Below are 24132 nucleotides of genomic sequence, written 5' to 3'. Positions count from 1 at the left end.
GCCTGACAGAAAGGAAAGCCACAGCAGAAAAGAAGTGCCACTCCATTTGAAAAGTTCAGACATCCAGAAATGCTATTAAAAGGATAATTCTTAGCAATGACATTACAGAGCCACTTCTCATGGCTTTGCCAAGTATAATTATCGTGTTCCTCTGACATTCCCAGGAGGCAGAACCATTCCTTTGTCCTGGTCCAGACCAAGTGCTGATGTAATTGACCTGACACTGCAGAGGCTGTTGACAACTCAAATGCACTCTCCCATCATGCCGCCTCTCTTCCTCTGTTCTTTCTTCTTGGGGGGAAAAAGGCCAATGCATTTTAAGATTCTCCCTGAAAAGTCCTAAACATTACCTAAATGTTTGATGCATAATAGAATAGGATTCCAGGTTTGATCATTTATAAAGAGGCTGTAATAGGCATAACGGGCATTAACAGCCCCTCAGCCAATGCTCCTTTATACAACGTGGAATGTTAAAAAAACAAACACTGAAATTTGTGGGTGCCAATCCTCTAGGGAAGACTTGAGCTCAAGACAAAGAAAGAACATTTTCTGATCTTTCTATTATGAAGCCACTGTGAGAGGTGGTGACTTAAGCACCACCAGCTGCATGGAAGTACTGACGGCAGAGGCAGCACCAAATGCATGGGCTGACAAGGACCCTGCAAAGAGGGCCTCGAGGATCAGATGAACAGGCAGAACAAACAGCTGTCAGAGCAAAGGGGAGTTGGAGGGGCTGGTGTTTGCAGCTGAGGGGCAAGCAATAGCACTAGTTTGCATGTGGGCCTCTCCCAGGTTGGATCAGAGCTGGAAAGGCATCCTTTCTTCCTTTATTTCCATTGGCAGCATCAGCCTTCCAGGCATCTAGCTTTAAAGCCTTACCTGTCCTCTCCACCAAAAGCAGTCAACTGCTCTGCAGGACTGATTCCACTCTGCAATGCCCTTTATGTTGGTCTCCCTCACTTTTACTACAGCCCCTCTAGGTCCTCCTATCAGCCCATCCTAACCAGGGCCAGACCCTCCCACCTCATCTTCTGGATTCCAGCCTTCCCTGGAGAAGTCAGTTCCATCTTCTCATCTTCCTCTTGGAGTAGTTTTGATCACATTACTGCCCAATTTGCAAATTCCCCATGTTCTCCCTGCCTCCCAATTATGCATCTCATCATCTGGAATCTTCAACAGGAACTTTTATCTAGTGATAGTCTTCTTTCTGATCACCACCTGTCCAAATGCCACCCCCTCCAGGAGGCCTTCCTTTCCCAAGGAGGTGGTATTTGTTCTGATTCTCAAATGCACTTGAAGAAATGCACTGAGCAAGTATGTGACAGCTGTGCAGAACCTTACCTCCCTGCTGGGCTGTCTCCATGGTTTGGCAGGACGGGGGATGGTGAACTGTGTCTTAATATTCATCTGTCTATTCCCTACAGCACCTACCAATAAATGGTTATTGCATTTCCACCTTAGGTCAGGAATTGCTCCAAAGTGAAATGAATTGGGATGGACCTGTTCATGAATGAAGACACCACAAGTACACTGTAGATGTGATCTGGCTCTCAAGATAAAACCCATGACATGGTTAACTTTGAGGGACAGCCTGGGGGCAGGCAGGCGGGGGCTGTTCTGGGCTCAAGAGACCTGGGACCCAGCTTCTGCTTTGCCATTTACTGGCTACCAGCCTGGTGCTGGGTGGTTCTTCTCTGAGCATTATTTCTCTTTTGTGCATGACCTCACAGGATTAAGGATCAAGTGAGACACAGCTGTGAGCTCTACACGAGTGGTTCTCATTCCCAATTATGTATCATAATATATAAAGTTTCCAAAAATATAGAGGACCAGGCCCCAACCCAGGTCAGCTGAAAATATAATCCTTTGGGAGTAGGCCCCAGTGGAACTAATTATTTATGAAATACTATTTCTAATACAAAGCCAGGGTTGAAAACTACTGTTACAGACTCATAAATGCCCTTTACCAGTAGAGTATGGTGCTTTAGGCTGGTTGTTTAATTATCCTTTATTTGTTTGGTTAGGAATTAGTTCAATGCCTTTATAGTTCCATTATATGTGTACACATTTTTTGTGTTGTTCTACATTGTTGTTTGTGTGCTTGAGTGGTAAATTCTGAGAAAGAATAATATCCAGCACATGGCTGTACCCAAAAATGTACCTAACCCAGATATTTTTCTGAGAATAAGTAAAACTTCACAGGGTCTTCTAAACCTTGCTACACAGAAGTGTGGTGACCAGACAAGCAGAACTGGTATAACCTTGGATTTTGTAAGAAAGGCAGAATCTCAGGCCCTGCTCCATAATCTGTATATTAACAAGATTTCCAGATGGATCACTAAGTGACGCAGAGGGACATTCTCAGTTCACATGAGCGCTGAAGGCTTTCTGCTCCCTGCCCGAGTCCCGAGGGAGTGGGAGTGCGTGGAGAGCCACGGCCATCTCCCTTGGACCACTGCGGCCTGGAACTTCATCCAGATGTCTCTTCTCTAAGGGTCCACTGGGTAAAAACTAAAGAATACCAGTCCTTAAAAACAGAGCCTTCCTTTCAAAGATTAGTCTTCAAAGACTAGTCTTTCCTTCAAATAACTACCTCTAAGATACTCAAAATATGATCAGTGTATAAAATAAATCAGTATCCATTTAAGTTTTATGCAGTACATAAATAACAACTATACATGTACCTTACTGACCTAACAATCTCCAATAACCAAATTCAAAAAAAAAAAGCTTAGCCACTGCAGTAAACAATTGCTCCCCTTCACCCATGCCCTCTGGACAATTCTGACATTAGCAGTACCCATCTAAGACTATGCAGACCACACCATAGTCAAGGAGTTGTAGCATATGCTGAACATCACCTAGACCAACTCCCTTACTACATGGACAAGAAAGACCACACCCACAGATGAAAAGCAATTACCCACAGTCACACAGCAGTTTCAGGCAGAGCCGAACTCAGAATTCAGGCCCTGACTCCTAATCCTACACTCCCAGTATAGCGTCTGTCACATATTTCTCTTCCTCTGCCTCATGGCCTCGAAATTTCATTCTCAGAAAATGCTGACTTGCCTTTGCACGTTAAGTGTCACTTGCTTCTTCAGCTACTACTGTGCCCAATTCCTCAGGATGTTTTTAACACTAGGCTACAGGAGAAGCTATATCACGGCTCAATCAAAACATCCATTTGTCAATCTGTATTTCCAAGTATGCTGGTTAATGGACTCTGAAGAAGTCCAATGCTAACCATGTAATAGAAACTACACAGCATCACTATTAGCTAGCACCATGAGCAAGGGAAGGGTCTTTCCTTAGGTGGCGAAAGACTGAAAACAAGGGAAACAATTAACCCAGGAGCACAAAGTTGGGAGGAAACTAGAAGGAAAGCAAAAACTGGAGCACAGTGCAGGAGACAGCACCTTTAAAAAACATACACGGTGTGACTGTAAAACTGCAAGTCTCATCTTTTAATAAAACAAATATGACAGAATGTAAAATCTAAATGAACATTTCTCCCTCAAAGCAGACACATCCTTAGTTCCAACAAAGCTACCATTGTCGGAGACATTCTCTGGAACTCCTCTTCAGGGAAAGGCCTGAAAAGGCAGTTTCTGAGCCACACTAGAAAATATCCTTCAGATGTTGGGCTGTTTAAAATCAGAAAATCCACACTCAAAGGATGACACTGAAAAAAATGGAAAAGGCGCTGTAGCGCTCATGGAGGTTTCCTGAAGGCCTCTAGCAAGTTCTGAGCAACAGCATCACCACTGGAGAAACCTGTGGCTTCTCAGGACAGCCACTTTCAACCGGAGGGCATTCATTTGGATAGAAAAGTTCTGCTGTCTATTTAAAAAAAAAAAAATCAGCCACACTCCTTTATAGTCACACTTGCATTTGCTTAAAAAAATACTACAACACTCACACATGGTTCTTGTATGAATTCTAATTGAGAGACATTACATTCAGATTTATAGCACTCATAGTGATCATTTTCCGAAGACTGTAACAGCTTCTTTGCCACATTAGGGGTACATAGGGTGCAGCTGTTTACCTGAATGTATTCTTAAATAAATGACTACTACCACTCTAATTTTCCCAGATGTAGCTCTTTTACAGGTTACTGACCACAAGTTCATGTTCCAGACTTTCTTTGCTGGCACATATTCAATACAAGGCGAGCCACCCCCCCCACCACAGTCTAGGGTGAATTGGGAAAGGGCCGGTTAAATGAGGAAACAGGCCATTCCTTGGTAAAAGTTTGTAGTTTTCTTTCCCAATACATCTTCTTTTTATTGAGAACTTCCATTTTTATCCTGTGTTCCTCCTCTGCCATCTCACACTCCCGCTCTATCTGCTGGATTTTGGCCACATGCACCTCATTCATTTGTATCAGCTGCAGTTGTAAGATGGACATTTGTTGATGGTGTTCTTCCTCATGCATCTTTTTTAAAGCACCTTCCTGAGAGGTTTTGCTCCTGTAGTTTTTATTGGCTGTTATTCTGACAGCTGAACACGAGGGTTCAGGTTGAGAGGTCCCCTCACATACTGGAAAATGTATGAACTCTTTCTCATCATCGCACAGTTCTCTATTTGAAACAGCAAATGATTCTGAAAAACAGTAGCAGAAAACATGTTCAAAGGTTTTACAGGCAGAGAGCAAATCAATCCTATTTCTAATGACAGGGTCCCCCATTACAGGATGTATTTGAAATAGCATCTGCTTTGGCCTCCATGTCTATAGGTACCCTTGCCACACCTGACTTTTTAAGAGCCCATAAATCAAATGCAGGTTTCCCCTTAGGAATAATGAAAAAGGGTTTTGTCATGTCATTTCTAAAACTGCAGGTTACAAGACCAGTGGTCAGAGACTGCACTTCTCAAGAATTGGAGACCTTGTTACATTGATACAAGTTCTAAACTGAAGTGTGCGTTCTAACTCCAAGTGCTCAAAAGACCACACACAGTATGAGGCCAACAGTGAGTTTTCAGATTAAGTCCTCCCTCAGTTCAACCTGCCTTTCTTGGTTTCTCATTCAGCCACGAACACGTGTTCAAACTCCACAAGGATGCCATTGCTCTGTTCCTGGTCATAAGTCCTAACCCTTACCCTGGATATGACCATCTTACAAATGTTCTTCCTTGAAAGACAAGTCTATACTCCATGGCTTCACTTCCTCAGCATGCCATTTCTATGGCACTGTCATGTGGGAGGCAATATTCAGATCTCAAGGACACTTGTCAGTGCCCCTCTTATGTAACCCCTTCCTGGCACCTGACAATCCTTGCAATTTCTTTATTAGCTTCTGAACCATTGCTCTCGCCTAAGTTTTCTCTAGCCTCCTGTTTGACTCTCCTTCTCAAAGCCTCCTTTAAAGACTCAGACTCTTGTTCCACTTACTTCTTACTTTTCAGTGTGTCCCTGGGATTCCTATCTTTGGCTGCTTTAAATCCACCCTAGGTAACCCTCATAATCTGGTTCTGACCTGCCTTTATCTTTCCTGCCTTCTTTACAAAATAGTCCTCCAATCCTACCACAATCTACTCACATTTTTTAGAGGCTGTGCTTTTTGTCATAACTTTCCCTCGCTGTTCCTTCAGGCTGACATTGGGCTCACTCTGTGTCCCCTTCCCCCTACTCACTCAAACACACACTCTTACTCCAGTCTTCCTTTCTCAACCTCCAGACAGCCCCTACTTCACTCAGATCAGGGCCACTTGCTCTGTGAAACCTCAGCTCTCTCCTTTCTCTCTCTATATACAGTCTTCTGTTAAGACACTTAACACATTCTAGTATTATTTGAGGACCATGCCTTATTCATTTCTTTTATCCTTGGATGTCAATTATTTTGCTTGGTACGTAATGAACACCTAGTATATATTTATTGGCTGAAGCTTTGAACACAGGGGAAAGAACTTCTAGACACAAAAAGATGTGACTTTTGATGGGGCCACATTTGCACCAGGTATCTTCATAGGGCAATGACATTAACATCAATTAGAGAGTTTCAATACAGCCACTAACTCCACTAACCCATGGAGTCTTCTAGCTGTGACTCCAAGGCCTTCTTGGGAAGCTTTACATTTCCAATAATGAAAATTGTCTCCTTGGAGAAAAATAATATCAATTTATTATCAGAGTTAATTACATTATTGAGTCCACTCCATAATTCCAGGAGATGGGATGCTGGGAATGTTAATGGCTACTGGGGGGAACCTAACTCATAATACTCTGTTAATAAAAGGCAAGTGACTGCTGTTTAGATTATTTCACTCCAAGGGGTAGTTAACAACCATAACTAGTCCCTCATTAAGATTAAAGAAAAGGTAAAACATTTTACTTTTGAAAGAGAAGGTTAAAGTTACTTCTGTGTCATCCAGATAATGAAAATGTCTCCCTAGGAATCTTTCCCAACTCCAAGGGCTGTGGCCTCTATTAAATATCCTTCCTTCTTGCTCCTGCTGCATCCTGAGCCTACCTCTGGCAGAGCACAGTAAAACTGGTGGTTTTACTACTGCCCCTTCAGGTCTCTGAATACTTTGATGAGGGAGACCGCCTCTTATTCATCCTCATGGAAAAGCTAGCACAGGGCCTGGTACACTGCTTGGCATATAAGAAATGTGTAGGGGTGAATTGGCTGCAGTGGGTCACACACAGTGGGTCACGTCACTTCCAACGCAGCACAACAATGTAGAAAGAACAGGGTTCTGAGGGGAGAGCAGAGACACAGGACAAAGGGCCGGGAAGGCTTAGCACTGAGAATAGGGTCCCTCAGATGTGCGCATCACAAAGAGGATTACCTCATCTGCTTCCATTCTGGTCTGAGATCTGAAGGTGTCTTCTTTGAAGACTGGACACATTAGACACGTTTTGGTACTTTTAGCCTCTTTTCTCTTTGATTTCATTCCAGAGGACAATTTTGGATGCTCCTCTGAGTCTTTAAAGTTCACAATGCTGCTCATGTCTCCCAGTTTCTAAATGTTCATTTTAATCTCAACAATTCTAGGCATTCGAGGCCTGATGAGGATATGACAGCAGCCATCATTTTCTAAGTCGCTAACAAGGCACTAGGCTACTGCTTTACAGCATTACCTCATTTAATCCTTACAACAACCCCTTGAGGAGGTATTATAGAAAATCAAACACAACATCCAAGTCATTTGGGTAGTTGAAAGAACCAGGACTCAAGACTCCAAAAAGCCAAGCTCGACTCCTACAATACCCAACCTCTCACTACTTCACTGCTCAGCCGATGAGTTAAAATACAGCCTCCAAATTCTATCCACTACAAAAACACCTATTATTAGAATATGGGTGTATATCCAAATTTGTATTTTCAAATTTCTCTCCAGAGCTGTGAACATAATGACGGTATGTTCATACCTGGGAGCAGAGAAATGACTCTACTTTAAAACTATTCTTTTTAATTTAGATGTGTGCTAATACACAAATTTCAAAAGAAAAAAAAAACAAGTCTATTAAGAAGACTCTAGCAGAAGCTAGGGCTTAAAACTAGAGCAGCCCAATGGAGTAGTTAATTAACTTTCACACAAGTATTAGCTCCAATGAATGGAAGCTAGTGGTTAGATGGGGAGAATCTTCTCTTAATTGGAAAAAGACTGTCCTGGGAATGGCAACCTGCTGCAAACACACACCATATAATCTCTCTTCCAGGTAAAACAAAGCCATCCAAAGTAGGAAACAGCTCAGTCTTGTGCAAAATGGTTAGGAAGACCTAAGGGCTTACCTGGGAATGTAGAACACTGTCAAGGGGGTATTTTTACACTTGGGCAACTGGAATAAGTTTAGTATTAGCAGGATGAGACAGTAAAAGGATGAGAAGGAAACTGCAGGCCAAACCCCAGCTCTTCTCAACAGAACAAAGGAAACAGGACTGACTGGGAAAATAGATAAATAAGATGTGGTGGATGCACACTACAAAATATCATGTATCAACTAAAAGAAGCAAACATTAGATTTACACACTGTAATGGAAATAGATCTTAATAACATTCTTAGGAAAGGCCAAAAAAAAAAAAAAGCAATGGTATCTACAGCACAATTTTTAATCTATGTAAATTTAAAATATATGCACACAAAACACCAGTGCACACTCTCAAGAACATATGAGAGAAAACACAAGCACACCGAACGATTAAGAGGCAAAAGAAAACAATGAAAATGGTGAGTGGAGATCAAAACGGACTAAATGTATAAGCTACACAAAAAAGGGGCTTTTCACAGAGCAGCAATGCTAGTGTACCAAGATTGGAAATGTCATTCAGTCCTCTGGGCTGGAATTCCCACCCCAAAAGAAAAGGATTGGACTAAAAACTAGTAATAGATTTTATTAACAAATGTTTGTGTTATTTAATTATAGCTTTGCATACCTATGTATTACTTGATTATAACTTTATAGTAGCATTATAACAGCATATAAAATTAAATATAAGTTCTCTTAAGATATCTGAGTACTATTTGAAAGGTTAGTTTTCTAAGTGTATTTGACATGCAGTCATTCTACCCTCCTGACCATCCCTAGCAAATTTTATTGGCTCCCTTCATTTGTTCTGCAAATCTGTTCCCCAGAGACAATGGAGGATATGTGGAAGTTAAATCAAAGCCAAATTATCACATATCATAAATCTGCAGGGTAGAACTCATTTTAATATATTTAAGGGGAAAATACTGGTATTTTGCAAATACATTCCTAAGTGTTAATTTTTAAGACTACTGTGTTCAAATACAGACGTACAGTTAAAGAAAGTCATGGACAAAACAGAATATCCAGGAGAGGGTGATCAAGATGACTCAGTTGAAACCTCGCACAAGAAACAGTTGGAGGGAGGCCTCTAGTGGAATACCGCTAGACTCCATCCTGTTTAACAAACTCCCACACATCTCTGAGCATCTACTTCTGTAATAGGAAGTCTATAAGGTGTTGAAAAAGTGCTGCCCAACAGAAATATAATGCAAGATACACATGTAATTTAAAATTTTCTCTTTGCCAAATTAAAGTAAAAAGAGGTGAAATTAAATTTGGTAATTTTTTAATTCAGTATATCTAAGGTATGATCATTTCAACATGTAACTAATATAAACATTATTAAGATATTTTACATTCTCTTTTTGGTACTAAGGCTTAAAGATACAGTGTGTGTACTTAGAGCACATCTCAATTCAGTCTACCCACATTTCAAGTGCTTACTAGCCTCATGCGGCTTGAGGCTATTGGATTGAAGAGCACAGTGTTAGAGATACTAAAGTAAAACACACACATACACCCCCACCCCCACCCCTACCACCCCACCCCCACACAGAATCCATGTGTCAAAATACACTCAGTGGAATGAGAGCCATAACCTTACAGCAGCTTTTCAACCTTTTTTCTACCAAGACCCAGAAGGGATGATGGGCAATTCCAGCTTTCTTTTCCTGTCTTGAAAGTAAATTGTAATACAGAATGAGTGAGGTAACCTCAGAGCTGTTTTAATGTTTAGAAAGAGTTTCAGTACCTTAACTACCAGCGCTAACAGATTACTTCTCCGCTGACAGAGCACTACAGTTCTCCACTGCCCTTCAGATTTGACCTGCAAACAGGGACAGGCAGCATATGGCTGTACTTTAATAATCACCAGCAAAAAAAGAGAAGTCTCATGTGTCATATACGAACACATATCGAATTCGAAGTAAATCTCTTTTACAAGTGAGTCTCTAGCACATGCCACTACAGGAAGGACACTGAGAATCCATTTACTCCCTTCGTGCTGGAAATTTATAAACTGAGTTTATGAGTAAATGAATTACATTATTTCCTCTAAAAAGAAAAAAAAAATTGTGTAATGAACTTTCTAGACCCTACCCTAGAATTTAAAAATTGGAAAATAAGACTGTCCCCTTAGACTAGCCCTATAAAGATCCAGATCAAAGATTTTTCAAAGCTAACTAAAAGCAGCATCTTCCTCAGCAAAATCTCACAGGGAGCTCAAGCCCTCTGAAAAGCAGTCCTGCTGATTCACCTCTTCCCTCCCCAAACACCACTCCCTTCGTTGGCTGGGAGGTCAGCAAGATGGAGAATCACTGGCTGACGCTGTAACTTCTCCAAAGCAAGGACACTCTCAACTAGCTGTGGTCTCCATCAGCCACAGCAGCAGCAATGAAGAGGAGTGAGAGAGACGGCAGTGGCCATATAAACACTGTCTGCTGGGAGGTACACTGGCTTGGGAACTCAAGAATCAAAACTCAGACACAGGGTTTCTATACTGGAAAACTGTGAGGTTCATGACATGAAACATAACACTGCGGTTGTCCAACTGGGTCTCTGAACATAATCTTGGTCAAATGATCAGCAACCAAATTCTTAATCCTATTTTAGCTTCCCAGGATGATCTGCCTACAGGGAAAAAAATGTGCTGATAAAAAATGTATACTCAGTTCACTTGGTTGTTATCTTTTTCACTCTACCCTGGTAACATTCTTGGCTTTAGACAGTTTCTTGTGACTTCTAATGAACCGCTCCCTCAGGGCTCAGTCTACTCCAGGGACACTAGTAAGTGAATTTCTCATTCTGCAAGCCAAGAATCAGATTTCTTTTTAGGCAATTGCTTGATGGGTCCTTGGAGCACCTTTTGAGCAGCCCCCTGGCCTCCCCAGGAATCTTTCTCTGCTTCAAGGTGTGCCTTCTGCAAACTGCAAATGAATCTTTATACAGGCCATTCCCACAGTAAAAGAGGTTGGAGTTACTTCTTTATTTGCAGTCTTAACTAAAAACAGAGATAAGAGATCTAAGAGAGAGAGCCAGGATATAAACAAGCACTTGTGTTTTTAAGACCTAGATGATATGAACGGTCTATAGATTCCCTCCCGAGACTCTGAATTGGGAAAGTCTGATAAGAAAGTCTCTTTGTTTATAAAGTCCCTCAAAATTAAGGAATTTAAAATGAAAATGTCAAACAGGTACCCAGTGAGGACAAGCAAGCTGGCGTCGGGAACCGATACCTTGGGCTGCGGAGTCGGGGTGGTATTCGGGCTCCTCTTCCGGGGGACTCTGCAGGAAGTAGAGCTGCTCGGGCAGCATGCTGGCAATCTTCTCCTTCCCCAGGACATGCGTGCTCAGAAGAGGGCTGACACTCCGTTTCACCTTCTCCCTCCTCTCATGGGCCATAATTTTTTTGGTCCGAGCCTTGATGTTCTCCCAGCACTTCTTCAGCTGTTTGAAATCCCGCAGCGACACGCTTGGCTGAGAGTTGTATTCATGGGCAAGCGCCTGCCAGGTGCGCTGCTTGAGGGCAATAGTTCGCGCATCACTTTTCTTACATTCCAGCACATATTTGTACTTTTCTACTAAAGCAAGCAGGATGCTCTTTTCCAATTCTGAGAAGTATTTGGCAGGTTTTATAATTTCGTTGTTTTGCATTTTCCACTGTATTTGTCCTGGCCTTTAGCTATCCTGTAAAGGAAGTGGAAACAAGGATTACTAACTCCAGCAATAAAAATGTCAGCAAATCGCTTAAGCTTCATCCCAGACTTGATTCCCTGGTCTGAAATACAGTACTTTCTTTTCCATGAATGCTGAATTATGAGATGCTCAGGAAAACATGCAGAAGTTTACTAGGAATGGTTTTACTTCAAAGCAGATTTTCAAGGAGGTACTTTGAATAGGTCTTGGCCATTCTGTGAGTATCTGGTATGTAACAGCAACAGAAAAGTTAAACATCTATGTGGAACTGGTAATTTGTTAATTTATTTCTGCTTAATATCAGGGAACTGATCCTTCCCCAGATTCATGTAAGGCAACTTTTGAACTAAACAGCTTTCTCAAAGTTTTGTCACAGCTGAAGGCAAGAGAAGCTATTGTGTAACCAAATATAATGCATAACATAAATATTATCAAGATTTCAGAATCATCAAGAAATCACCCCAGAACATCTGACATTTCTATCACTGTGTCTGTGATCTTGGATGGGTCTACATTCCTAAAGGAACCTCAGTGTTTTCATTTTTAAAATGAGGGCTTACAGTCTGTGATCCCTAAGGTCTGAGGGCCACTTTTAAAAGTGTACAGTCCTTTATAAATAATTTATATAATTTCAAAGATGAAAGATGCTTAGAAATTGAGTCCAAAGCCCTCCTTCAACTGAGGGAAGTAATGGCATGTAAGGTGAAGTAAATTGTCCAAGATTACAAAGATGGCTACTTGGAAAGTCAAGAACCTAGACTGTCCTAATAGCCTGGTATTCTTCTCTTTTTTTTAAACATACCAAATAATAGCCATTTTTTAAATACACATTCGTTTAGTCTTTGTAATTATATATTACATATTATAAGTTACAAATTTTACATATTTAAACTTTTAAAAATGTATTTTCTCCATTATTGTTATTAAAGTCTGCATATCTTATGTTTCTTAATAAAAATTATGTTTAATATACATAAATTTTGTTTGCTATACAGTGAAATGATTACTACAGTCCAGGTAATTCACATATCATCTCACATAGTTACCGTCTTTTTTGTGTGACCAGAGCAACTGGAATCTACTCTTAGCATATTTTAGTATTTAACACAGTATTAAGTATAGTCATAGACTTACTTATTCATCCTACATAACGCAACTTTTTACCGTTTGTCTAGTATCTCCCCATCGCCCCCACTCCCACCCCCATTCCCTGGTAAACTGTGTTCTGCAATCTGCTTCTATGGGTTCCAATAGACTGGTATTTTTATTTTCATTTCACCACTATCTCTTGGGCTCTCACCTTGAGTGAGTCCAAATTACTCAACCATGACCCCTTTAGGTCATCTCGCCAACCTCCCCAGTACTGAGCCACTTTCAAACAAAAGGTGCTTAGAAAATGTCTTACTCCACCAAAATCTATGAGCATTTTATGACCCCATACTCCTTCCACATCTTTTAATCACAGGAAGCTTCCTACAAAAGTAACCACTCAAATACATTATCAAGAATGTCACTAAGCAACACTGAACACAGCAATAAAGTGAGCATTGCATGTTCCCCTTTGTGGAAAGGGCCTCCACAGCCCAGTCCTTATGTTCTCCAAGTCTCTGATATTTCAGAATAACAGGCAAGCATCAAGATACTGAGGACACAAGTCTATTTAAAACTGACCAACTCATGTCAAAAGATTAGGAACCAACCTGAAAGGAGTCCCACTGGCCAAAAATGGGACATCTGAACATCAGCAAGGGGGAGGGTACACAAAGATTCATTAAATTATTTTCTCCATCTTTGACAATAAAAAGTTAGGGGGGAAAGGCTGTGGCTTTTAAATATATGGCATGCTAACTTAAAATCACACTATTACAAGCCAGCTATTCATATACTGTGCCTGGGGAGAAGTTACCAGTTTTGAGTAGCTGAAATCTGTTAGACCTGAGGCTGGAAGAGATGAAGCCACATGAGAGAGCCTTGAAATTGAGGCCAAGGAGTATGGCCTTTACATGAAGGCAACTGAACCTGATCAGGGTCTCCCACTTTACACTACTTCATCCTAAAAGTTAAGGTTAGAATATTCGAATTAGTAGGTGGTCAGTATCCCCATAAACCAGGTACCCTGCCTCCCATTCATTATGGGCACATCACTATCACAGATCAAGAGATTTAGACACATGTCAAAGGTGGTTTGACCCTCAGGTCTCGGGCAAAACTAAACAAGGGGAAATTAATCTTTGGGAATGTGTCCCTGTACCCCTAATTTCCCAGGTCTGTACTTCAATCACGTTGCTCTAATGTCCCTGTGGGGACACAATCTAGGCTCTTCTGTCCCAAAGGTCCAAAATTAATTTTTCACCTTCCATCAATACAACTATTCCCTATGAATCAATGTTCCCCAAATTGAAATTAACACATGCTCCCTACAATATAACTCATTATCATTAGCTGCCAAGATGTCTCTGTCCAACTTTATTTTCTGTAGTTATTATGAAATTTACATGTATATTGTATGTTCTTAAACTACACAGCTCCTAAAGCAGATTTTGATCTTACAGCCCAAATCCTCTGCCCAGGAGATGTCCATATGCCTACTTTCCTCCATCCCCCATCCTTTAAAGAATCATTGCTGTAAGGATTGAGAAATCTGAATCACAAATGAAAAAGGGATTGTTCCCTATTTTTTTCTATTATAGGTAATGCTACTTTATTTATATGCATTTATTTGTATATCTATATGTAAAACATTTTTCCTTCTACAGTGTTTTCATTTTTAAAATGAGGGCTTAGAGTCTGTGATCCCTAAAGATCTTTGTTTTTTTCTATCTTTGTTTCTTCAAGATAAATTCCTACAAGAGGAATGGCTGCCCCAAAAGATGAAAACACTTAAGACTTTTGTTATCACCATCTGTCTTCCGGAAATGGTGTATGAATTTATATTCCCACAATTAGCACATGACACATCTGTCTCCCTACTTCATCCACTCTTGCTATTAACATTTGTTTTATTCTATGCCAACTGTGGAGGTGAAAAATGCCACTTAATTGTTTAATGATATACGAGTTCCAGCTCTAAAGCAAATGAGCCATACTCTGAACAAAACCCCTATGATATCTGGTGGAACTGAAATTAGCTAATTCTAAGCAATTTAATAATTCTTCCTTACAGTATGTGCAGTACCATTAGCTGCCACCAGGTGGTGATGGGCTCACGGGGAGTCTAAACCCACAAAGGATGTTGACCTTAGTGTGACCAGTTGAGTCTTTTTTTAAAATCCTTACTGTGGGTTAGACACTATACTAAGTACTTACTATGCACTATATCATTTAATCCACCCACAAATAGCCCCTAAGAGCATCATCTGTTACACTACAATATTTTCTGTTAAAAAAAGAAACACTTTATTAAAGTACCAGAAGAAATTATACAACTGCTCTCAAAAGCAAATACTTAGAATTACCAACACCTGGACACCATTAATAGCCTATTAACTAAACTGTTATTTAATCACTAGCTAAGTAAATCCAAAGTTACCAATTTACTTTGCTTAATTTTGTAGAGCAGGCCTCCCTGGACTATTTGGTTGCATGCTGCAGGGGTATAAAGGAATTCTGAAATGAGGCAGTGTACCCCAAAGGTCCCCTATGGATTCCCAACAGCCTCATGAAGTAGGCTCTTTATTCCCATTAACCATTCATTATTTCTATTTTCCAGATCAGGAAAGTGAGGCTCAGTAACCTGCCTGCAGTCCCACAAATAGCAAGTGGCAAAACCAGGACTCAAACCCAGGTCTGATGCCAGTGCCCTCACTGTTCACAGCTCTGCTTTGCTCTCTTCTTTCAAACCTAGTGACAGCCTCTAGCATCCCTGTTCACATTACAAATCAATCAGCAATCTAATTGTCAGCAGGGAAAGGTACCTAGGGTTCAACATCTCAGAGGGAGCTTTCCCTGCTTCTGTCCATTTGGGACTTCTTCCCTTCCCCTCCCTGCCCCCATCACCTCTGCCTTCTGTGTCTCAAACCTAGGGCCCATAGACTCCTCCTCCCTCAACCCTTGCCCAGGTGTACCTCCTTCTCTCTAACCAGAGCTCTGAAATAATTTCTGCTGTTGATCTGATTAGAATGTATGTTTGAAAAGAACTGCACAGATAATATGGTGCTTTAAAATGGTCCACTCTTCAGGAGAACACTGACATTCTGCTTGAATGCCAACAGACAGTCCTAAGTAAACAAATACTTCCAGAAGTAAGAGATCTCCAGGCAAAGTTTATTAATGGAAACTACAAGGCTAGAAAGCACACTGTAGATTAACTGGTTATAGATGACAATATAACAAGCCTTCTCTGCATATCAGCTTTTATTGGAGACTGGCCTTCCCTGCCCCCCAACTTTGCTTAATGCATATCATCTTGTTTGCTGTTCTGCTAGACAAAGTGCTACCCATTCTATGCGTGATTGTAGTCCAACATGCAGTCCAGTGACCCTTACATAGTGGGCCTTCATTAAACATTTAATGGATGAATACACTTTGATATAAGCAACCATGCACAGAATGAGTATCATATATGATAAAGCAGTCAGTACACCAAAAGCTGCATTAAAATAAAAATGGCCAAATAAAATAGCAAAATACAAATGCAATGGAACTTCCCCTTGGGCTAGGCAAAGACCTGTAGACAGGACAGACTAAAACAGCATAAATACAATACCAAAAAAAAACAGGAAACAGCACAATTCCCAAACACTAACATTGACTAAACCACCAGAAGATTGTAATAAGTTCATTTAATATCCACCTTCAAACATAAATGTAATGGATTGAATGTTTTTATCCCCCAAAATTCATATGCTGCAGCCCTAACCCCAGGATGACTGTATTTGGAGATTGGGCCTTTAAGGAAGTAATTAAGGCTAAATGGGGTGAGAAGGGTGGGACCCTAGTTCCAGGGGATTAGTGCCCTTGTAAGAGACACCAGAGAACTTTCTCTCTACATCCACTCTTCCCCAGGACTCACAAAGGGGTCATGTGATCACACAGAGATGGCAGGTGCCTTATAAGCCTAGAAAAGAGGCCTCACAATGAAACTCACCTTGCAGGCACCTTGATCTTGGGCTTCCCAGTCTCCAGAAATGTGAGAAATAAATTTCTGTTGTGTAAGGCAACTAGTCTGTGGAATCTTATTACAACAGCCAAGCTGACCAATATGCCATCTACTGATATTTTAAGGCTACCAAGGGTCAAACTAAATCCTAAAATTTGAGCAACAACTAGAGAGACTTGGCTTTTCATTAACTTATTTCTTTTTATGGTAAAGGGAGTTCTTTGAAATCAATCCTCAGAATGGTAAACTGTGACTGAAAATCTGTGGTGTTGAGACCTGGAACAGATGTCAGAACCTTAAACCTTAATGAACTACTATTCTTAATGCGAAGTGAAATGAACCAAGACACTGGTTGGAGAAAAGCTAAGCTCAAATTCTGACTTCAGCACTCACCTAGCTGTGTGACTTTGGACAAGTCAACTGATCTCCAGGGCTTCATCCATAAAATGGGGCTAATACCCCCTACACTGTCTTATTACCTCAGCACAACTGTCCTGCAATAGGAGTAAAGAAGCAACATAGACTAGTGCTTCAATAAATTTTAGTTCGCTCCATCCCTGCCACCCATATTAAACAGCTTACAGAAGTAGAATAATGGCCTATATACAATATATACTGAAAGACTTATTGGCTCTTTCATTTCACAGACATACAATTCAACAAATATGTAATGGACTCCTTCCAGAGGCTCAGTACTGTCCCAGAATATGTGGGAGACACAAAGGTAGGCTGAACCTTACACCTGGAAGGTGTGCTGGCATACAGCAGCTGGTGACTAAACGAGAGGCCTGCTGAAACAGACACCATCGTAGAAGACACAGCACCTTACACCTTCAGAGAAGTGAAGACATTCACTTGCATTCTTCATGAACAAGAGGACATTTGAATGAGATCTTTGAGAATGTATAGAATATCAACAGAGAGAGCTAAAGGAGATCATTCAGGTAAGTAATTGATAAGGACCGGGAGTCTGAATGGTGACAGTGTTAGTGAAGAGGAGGAGGTACACGCACCAGGGACTGTTTCAAAGTGAGAAATGGCCAGAACATGTGTGTGTGTTGTGGGGGTGGTCAAGAGAAAACAGAGGCAAAGTGGACACCTGGGGATTGACCACTGAGCACCCACTCTGTGCAGGCATCAGGGACGGGTATTCTTGGAGACCAAGGAGATCAGAGTCCAGTGAAGACATGACAACGCAGGGTGTTAAAGGAAGGGCTGGTGACAAGGAGTGTGAGAAGCACTACGATAGAGATGTGCCTAGGGACACTACTCCAGGACTTGGAAAAGAAGATCTAGAATGAGAACCTTCATTCCTGTTACGGTAGGTTGGAATTAGAATCAGCCTTAGAACAAAGCAGGGCCAGGACTTGGGAAAGACAAAGGAGGGCTGCAGATGGGTTGGGTGAGCTGCGGGAGACATGGCAATGAGCCAGGGTGATCAGTTTGCTCTGAAGAGATGAAGGGCCATTTTTGATCCTGGCCTGTCGACTCTCCTGACTGAATCCCCAAAACAACCTTTTTTGGAAACAACATTGATTCCAACACGTTAGAACTAAGATGGGACCTCAGTCCAATCTTCTCACCTTACAGATGAGGAAACGGGCTCAGAGCAAAACAGGGCTTCCTGGGGGCCTAGTAACAGATGGACTAAGAGCAAAGCTTCATCATTTGTTTTCAACCCATACCCCCCCCATCTCCTCTTTGGAACCCACTCACCAGCAAGATGCCCTGTTGCTAGGTGCCCTCAAGCCTTCTCTACTATTCCATCTGAAAATCTGGGGGCACAGCCCTTGCATCAGACAAGTCCCCTTTCCTCCCTGTCGCTTTCTTTGTGTTATCTTAAGGCCACAGTTGGCGTCCTCCAGTGAGGGCCACTTGGGGGCAGGCCCAACTGCACTGCGGCTCCAACAGCTTTTCCGCAGCTGGTATTTTCCGATTATTTAGAGGCTAGAGGAGCTACTACCCAACAGAAGAGAACACTACACAGAATAAAGTGCTATCAGCACTTGAGGTCATTTAAGGCCTACACACAGGTTTAGCCCTGGAGTAAGTACTTCCGGGTAAAATGCCTAAAGCAGGTGAGGGGATCTCTTCCCTGCTATAGCCCAGCAACTGGCAGAGTGCTGGGTTCCCAGTAGGCACTTCATAAGTATTTGTGGAATATATCTTGAAACTAACCTGCTTGCCACTTGTGTTGTTTACTAATTGTATCTAGATGTTCTACAATCTAAAATATCTCCTTTCTCAACCTTTATAGAAGATTTATCCTAACAAGAATAATTTCCTGGCTGCTTCGTGTAAATATGTATTATATGCCAAATTTTAAGAGCCTCAGTATGACTATGTGCCTTCATGATTTCACTTTATCCAGAGGCAAGAGTAATCAGGCCTCACTGTTCCTGCGCCCATTCCTGTGCACCTGCTCTCACACGTTCAGACCTGTCTACCCAGAGTGGCCACTCACCAGCCTGTCTGTCTTCCTTCTTTCCTTCAGAGGGACTTCCAGTCTTCAAACTTTCACTGAACTTGTTTCCTACAAAGCTCTCCCTCCTCTTCCCCTTCACCACCCACTCCAGGCGGCCATGTAACTTGGAAGTGTTTATTTTTACCATCTGTGTCTGAGTGTGACCGTGAGCAGAACCAGCCTTTTGTGTTTAAGACAAAGCTCCCACCTCACGCCCCACCACCCTCACACCTCTCTCTATAAACCAGATGAAGGATCTTAAAAGTCCTGACTCCTGCCTCCCCTCCCCTAGCTCCATCCTAAACCATCTCCACCCCCACCCAGTCTCCCTGAAACTCCCTGGAATCATTATTGAAGTGTCCTCCACAGAAAGCACTTGTATAATACAGCAAGCCATCTTTGGTAGGTACTTCCACTCCAGCCTGCTTCTCGCCTTTGAGTACCCGCTCCTCTCCTCCCACTACTTCAGCCAACAACCACGTCTTAAATCTCTTGGCCAAGGGTCCCAGGAACTTACCTCTTACTGCAGCACTCAGAATTACTCTGTCCTGCAACCTATCCGTATTCTTGAGGGTCTCCCTATATGAGGGGGAGTTCCTGATGTTTGGAACTACATTTTACTTGTACCTTTAGCACACACTAGATTCTCAGGAAGCGCTCCAAAGAAGTAGTGTTGTCAGGGAAAGCCTTTCTCCAGCCCCGCACACATTTCCAACTATTTACCAGCCACCTCTATCTTGCTATTGTTTATGGCACCTCAGAAATCTCCAATTCTCTGTAGCCAAAAGCAAACTAATCATTCCCGTACCCCCAAACCTCCTGATTTCTGATGATTTCAACCACATTAACTTGGCTCAAAGCAGAAACCGCAGCGTGCTGTTAAATCACATGTAACCAACCATTAACACTTACCATTCATTTTACTTCAGTGTCTATTCTTTCCTCTCCCATCTTCACTGCCTATGTCTGAGGTCAGGCCTAGTCCCCCAAAATGATCTCCTAAACTTGCAGCCCCTCCTGCACACAGCTACCAGAGGGATCATCCTAAAACACAGAAATCATGCCACATCCTGGGTGTAAACCTCTGACATCTCCCCGACTCTCTAAAGGATAAAGTCCAAACTCCTCACAGGCATGCAAGGCCTTTCCAGAACCAAACTCACCTTCACACCCTTGAACCTGCTGTGATCCCATGCCTCTGTATGTGGGGCTGCCTCTGGCTGGAATCCTTTACCCCCAGGTCCACCAAAGGCACATTTTCATCCTCCAAGTTCTACCTCCCATGAAACTTTTGTGAAGCCTTCCTCAACTAGGCTATTATATTTATTTAATTTATAACAGCTTCCTTCTAAAATAAGTGTGAGGCTGTTTACAAACTGTGCACACACTACAACTAGGGTTTTTTTGAAACAGAAGCATATTGGGGCAAAGATAAGAAATGGGTAAAATTTTCAGAAGCTAAGAGGTGGCGAAGCATTCAAAGTCTCTACCATGTCTCATACTCATCTTGTTAGAGGTAGACTGGCCCTGAGTTTTCTATCCAGAATAAGTTACTCCTCTGAGCTCAATGCCAGTTGCATATGACTGCACTATAGCATGTCCCATATTCTTTGTGATATGCTCTTTGTGTCTGTCTCCCTCACTGGACTGGGAAATTCCTGAGGGAATACATAGTTTCTGACTCATTTCTGTACCCCCAGCATGAAGCATATGACTCAGCATATGATGGGTGCTCAGCAGACAATTGTTGAATGAACAACACCACGGACAGGGAAAAGCGTACCTGTGCCTGCTGAACTCCCTACGAGGCCTTTGAGAAAACATCATTTTATCCTCACAAATTATATGGCTGAGAAATGGCAGAGCTAGGATTCAAACCCCAAATTCTCTCTCTCTCCAGAGCATGCTCTTTCCACTATGTGCACTGCTCCCTACCTTCAGGTGACATCCCTTTGTGTCCAAATATCCCCTCCTTCACAGCCCGGTTTCAAAATAACCTTTCTCCAAGAAGCCTTTCCTGCTCGCTCAGGAGAAAGTCAGCCTGAGTCTAGCCCTGACCCTCCACAACACTCACATAAGAAAGTCTCAGATCAGGACAGGAAAGGTACCTCTGCGGTAAGAGAACTTGGGTGTTTGGATATACTGCGGATGCTGTTGTGAAGGCCACTGCTCCTCCTTCTCCTCCCTTCCTTCTGGATCAAGTCCCTACACCTTCCAGCCTTTTCTTCCTTCTTCAGGGTCCAAAGCCTTCCAGTGATCCCCATTCCAAACTGACCCCTTCCAAATAATCTCATGCCCACCTGCTTCTTTAACCAAGGGAACAGTGTTCAAAAGACACTCCATTACATCAGTCAGGCCTGTGTATTTTAAGTGTCTTATCAACCTTAAGGGTTGGTGAGCATCCCAATCTCAAACACATTAAATGAATTTTAGGAACCACAAGAAGAGACAGGGTATTTTAGGAGGCCCAATCACCTGGCTCTCAACCCATCTAAATACTTCTGGGGTGGCCTGGGAGAAGAGACAACCTATGATCTTGCCCCAGCACCCTTGCCCCACCCCCAGGCAGGAGGCCGGGTGTCACAGAACAAGATGACTGGTCTTTAAGGGCAGCATTGCATCCTGGGTCCTTCCTCAATATCTTCTCCCAGATTCAGAATCCTTCCCTCTCCCCCAGTCCACTCCCTGTCTCTCTCTGGCCTCAGACTCTCATAGCAGTCCTCAATCTTAACTCAGGAACTATGTTTTTGCATTAATATTCAACTATTTCCTTGGTAACACAACCGTCCTACCTGAGTACTTAAGTGCACACCCCGGTCCTGATTTGATCCTACCTCCTTTTAAATGTTTGACAAATCAATCCTGTAACCACTCTCCTGATACTGCAGGGACTTTTGTAATCGTAAATGTTACCACAGCTAAGAAACACCCAATCTCCTGAACTGAAAAAGGGAAACTAAATTCTTCACTGTAACATACTAGGAAATAAGGATTATTCGTGCAATTTACAGTAGCTACCTCTCAGCGCCAGGGTGCTGATTTAAGTAACTCATGCCAACTGTTTAGTACCCAGGGCCTGGTACACAGAAAGTGCTCAAAATTTAGCTATGATCATTTAGCACAGTCTCTATCACAATAGTAGGGAGGGGTAGGTAGGTATTACACCACGCACTCCCCACCCCCCACCCCGTTTACAGAAGCAGCGGCCAAAGGCTCGGAGTAAAGGCGCGTTCCCAAGGTCAGGCGGGCACGGACGCGATGCTCGGCCGTCGGCCTCCGAGTGAGGGACCCCTCCCATCACACCCTTGAACGAGGCACATGGGGTCTTACAGGAGACAAGTACGGAAAAGCGCCGAGCACAGTACTCGGCATACAGTGGGGACCTCCCAAGCTTCTCCCTCGGCCCGGGGGTCCCGAGTCCACCGACCCAGGGACGCCGCTGAATCTCTCCCAGGTCCGCGCTCTGGGGCTTTGTACGCCGCAGGCCGGCCCCGCACACCGAGTCCCGTCGTGGCGCGCAGAGGCGGCCGCCCGGCCTGCAGGGCAGGGGTCGCGGCGGCTCCGCCCGGAAGCCCGCCACGCCGGCCCGCGGCCCCTGCACGCGCAGCCTGCGCCCCCGCCCCGCTGCGGCCCGCCCGGCTGGGGGCCTCCTACCTGCAGCGGCGGCGCGGCGACCGGGGAAGGGGCCGGCGAGAAGCGAGCGCGGACGGCCTGAGCTCCTCTCGCAGGCTGGGCGGCCGGGAGGGCCGCGGGCTGCGGAGCGCCGGGCGGCGGTGACGCGCCCCCGGCCGGCCAGGCCCCGCCACGCGCACCGCGGCCACAAAGCCCGGGAGCCACCGCCTCCTCGCGGGCCGCCCGCCGCCAGCGGGTCCGTCGGCGTCGAGGAGGGCGGGAGCGCGGCCCCGCGCAGTCCCCACCTCCCGGGGCTGCGGCCGCCGGCCTCCCGGAAGCGTGGGGCGGGGCCCGGGGTGGCTCCCGCCCACGGTCCCCTCTTCCTCGGTGCTGACAGCTTGGTGCCAATTGAGTTGCCTTTTCCCACATATGCAGAGGATCTCCTGATGGGCCTGGAGGACTGTTTCATTTCCTTGAACAACAAAAGAATGCATATGCCACAAAGGGTTTGGCGGCCATTGACACGAGTTAGGTCAGTCCAAGCCCCTGTCTGAAAAAGGTCCCTTTTCTTTTGGGACTCCGTGCTACTTGAAACAGCCAACACTCCTCTGCTGGGTTCATCACGCAGTTTGATTTAGTTTTATAATTTGCAAGACGTGTGTCCCTTCCCCACCCCCACCCCCCCGCTGTGGCTCCCAAGGGAGGGACTTTGCTCTCTGGAGCCCAGGACCTGACTCAGACACTACGCTGAGCAAGTAGGAATTAATGCGCGGATGAAGGAATGCACAGCGGATCAAGCTGTAGGGCAATGCACCTTTAACGGCCCCTTCACAGGGATGGTGGAGCTAGGTGTTTCTTTTGCCTTTTAGCCATTGGGAAGACTCCAAGCTCAGAAGCGCAGAGGGCGGCTGAACTTTTTGTTTTAATTAAGGTGAAATTTACGTAACATAAAATTAGCCACTCTAAAGTGATCAATCCAATGGTGTTTATTACACTTATAAGCACATCTCATTTCACCGCGCTTCGCTTTATTGCCCTTTGCAGTTACTGCTTTTTTTTTTTTTTTTTTACAAATTGAAGGTTTGTGGCAACTCTGTGTTGAGCTAGTCTACCAGCGCCATTTTTCCAACAGTATCTGCTCATTTGGGGTCTCTGTCACACTTTGGTAATTCTTGCAACATTTCAGACTCTTTCATTACTGTTATATTTGTTACAGTGATCTGTGATCAGTAATTGCAACTTGCTGAAATTTCGTATGATGGTTAGCATTTTTTAGCAATACCGTATTTTTTAATAAAGGTATGTGCATTTTTTCTGACATGCCACTGAATACTTAATAGACTACAATATAGTGTAAATATAACTTTTAATTGCACTGGGAGAGCAAAAGAATTCATTTGACTCACTTTATTGTGATATCCGCTTTACTGTGGTGGTCAGGAAGCAAAACCACAATATCAAGGTGTGCCTGAACAATGTTGGGCAACCACCAACTCTATCTA

General features: G+C 43.3%; 1 protein-coding gene across 1 annotated transcript; it reads right to left on the bottom strand.

The window, feature by feature from the left end:
- Positions 1-3923: 3923 nt before the first annotated feature.
- On the bottom strand, positions 3924-22849 carry MSANTD3 (Myb/SANT DNA binding domain containing 3). Its single transcript, XM_036888429.2, has 3 exons — positions 22673-22849; positions 10997-11447; positions 3924-4608 (listed from the first exon to the last, which is right to left on the bottom strand). Exons 2-3 carry the CDS (start codon positions 11412-11414, stop codon positions 4199-4201), a joined length of 828 nt encoding a protein of 275 aa, XP_036744324.1. The 5' UTR covers positions 11415-11447; positions 22673-22849; the 3' UTR covers positions 3924-4198.
- Between the last annotated feature and the right edge of the window lie 1283 nt (positions 22850-24132).

The sequence above is a fragment of the Manis pentadactyla genome, chromosome 3 (assembly GCF_030020395.1).
Source record: "Manis pentadactyla isolate mManPen7 chromosome 3, mManPen7.hap1, whole genome shotgun sequence".
NCBI lineage: Eukaryota > Metazoa > Chordata > Mammalia > Pholidota > Manidae > Manis > Manis pentadactyla.
Note: the sequence above shows the minus strand (reverse complement) of the source record. Positions and strands in the feature narration are given on the sequence as shown.

Bases quoted from the DNA above. Each gene is read 5' to 3' on its own strand.
- MSANTD3 (XM_036888429.2), bottom strand. From the start codon at position 11,414: ATGCAAAACAACGAAATTATAAAACCTGCCAAATACTTCTCAGAATTG. The intron at 4,609-10,996 runs GTATCGGTTCCC...ACTGTTTTTCAG, and splicing joins CCCCGACTCCGCAGCCCAAG to AATCATTTGCTGTTTCAAAT.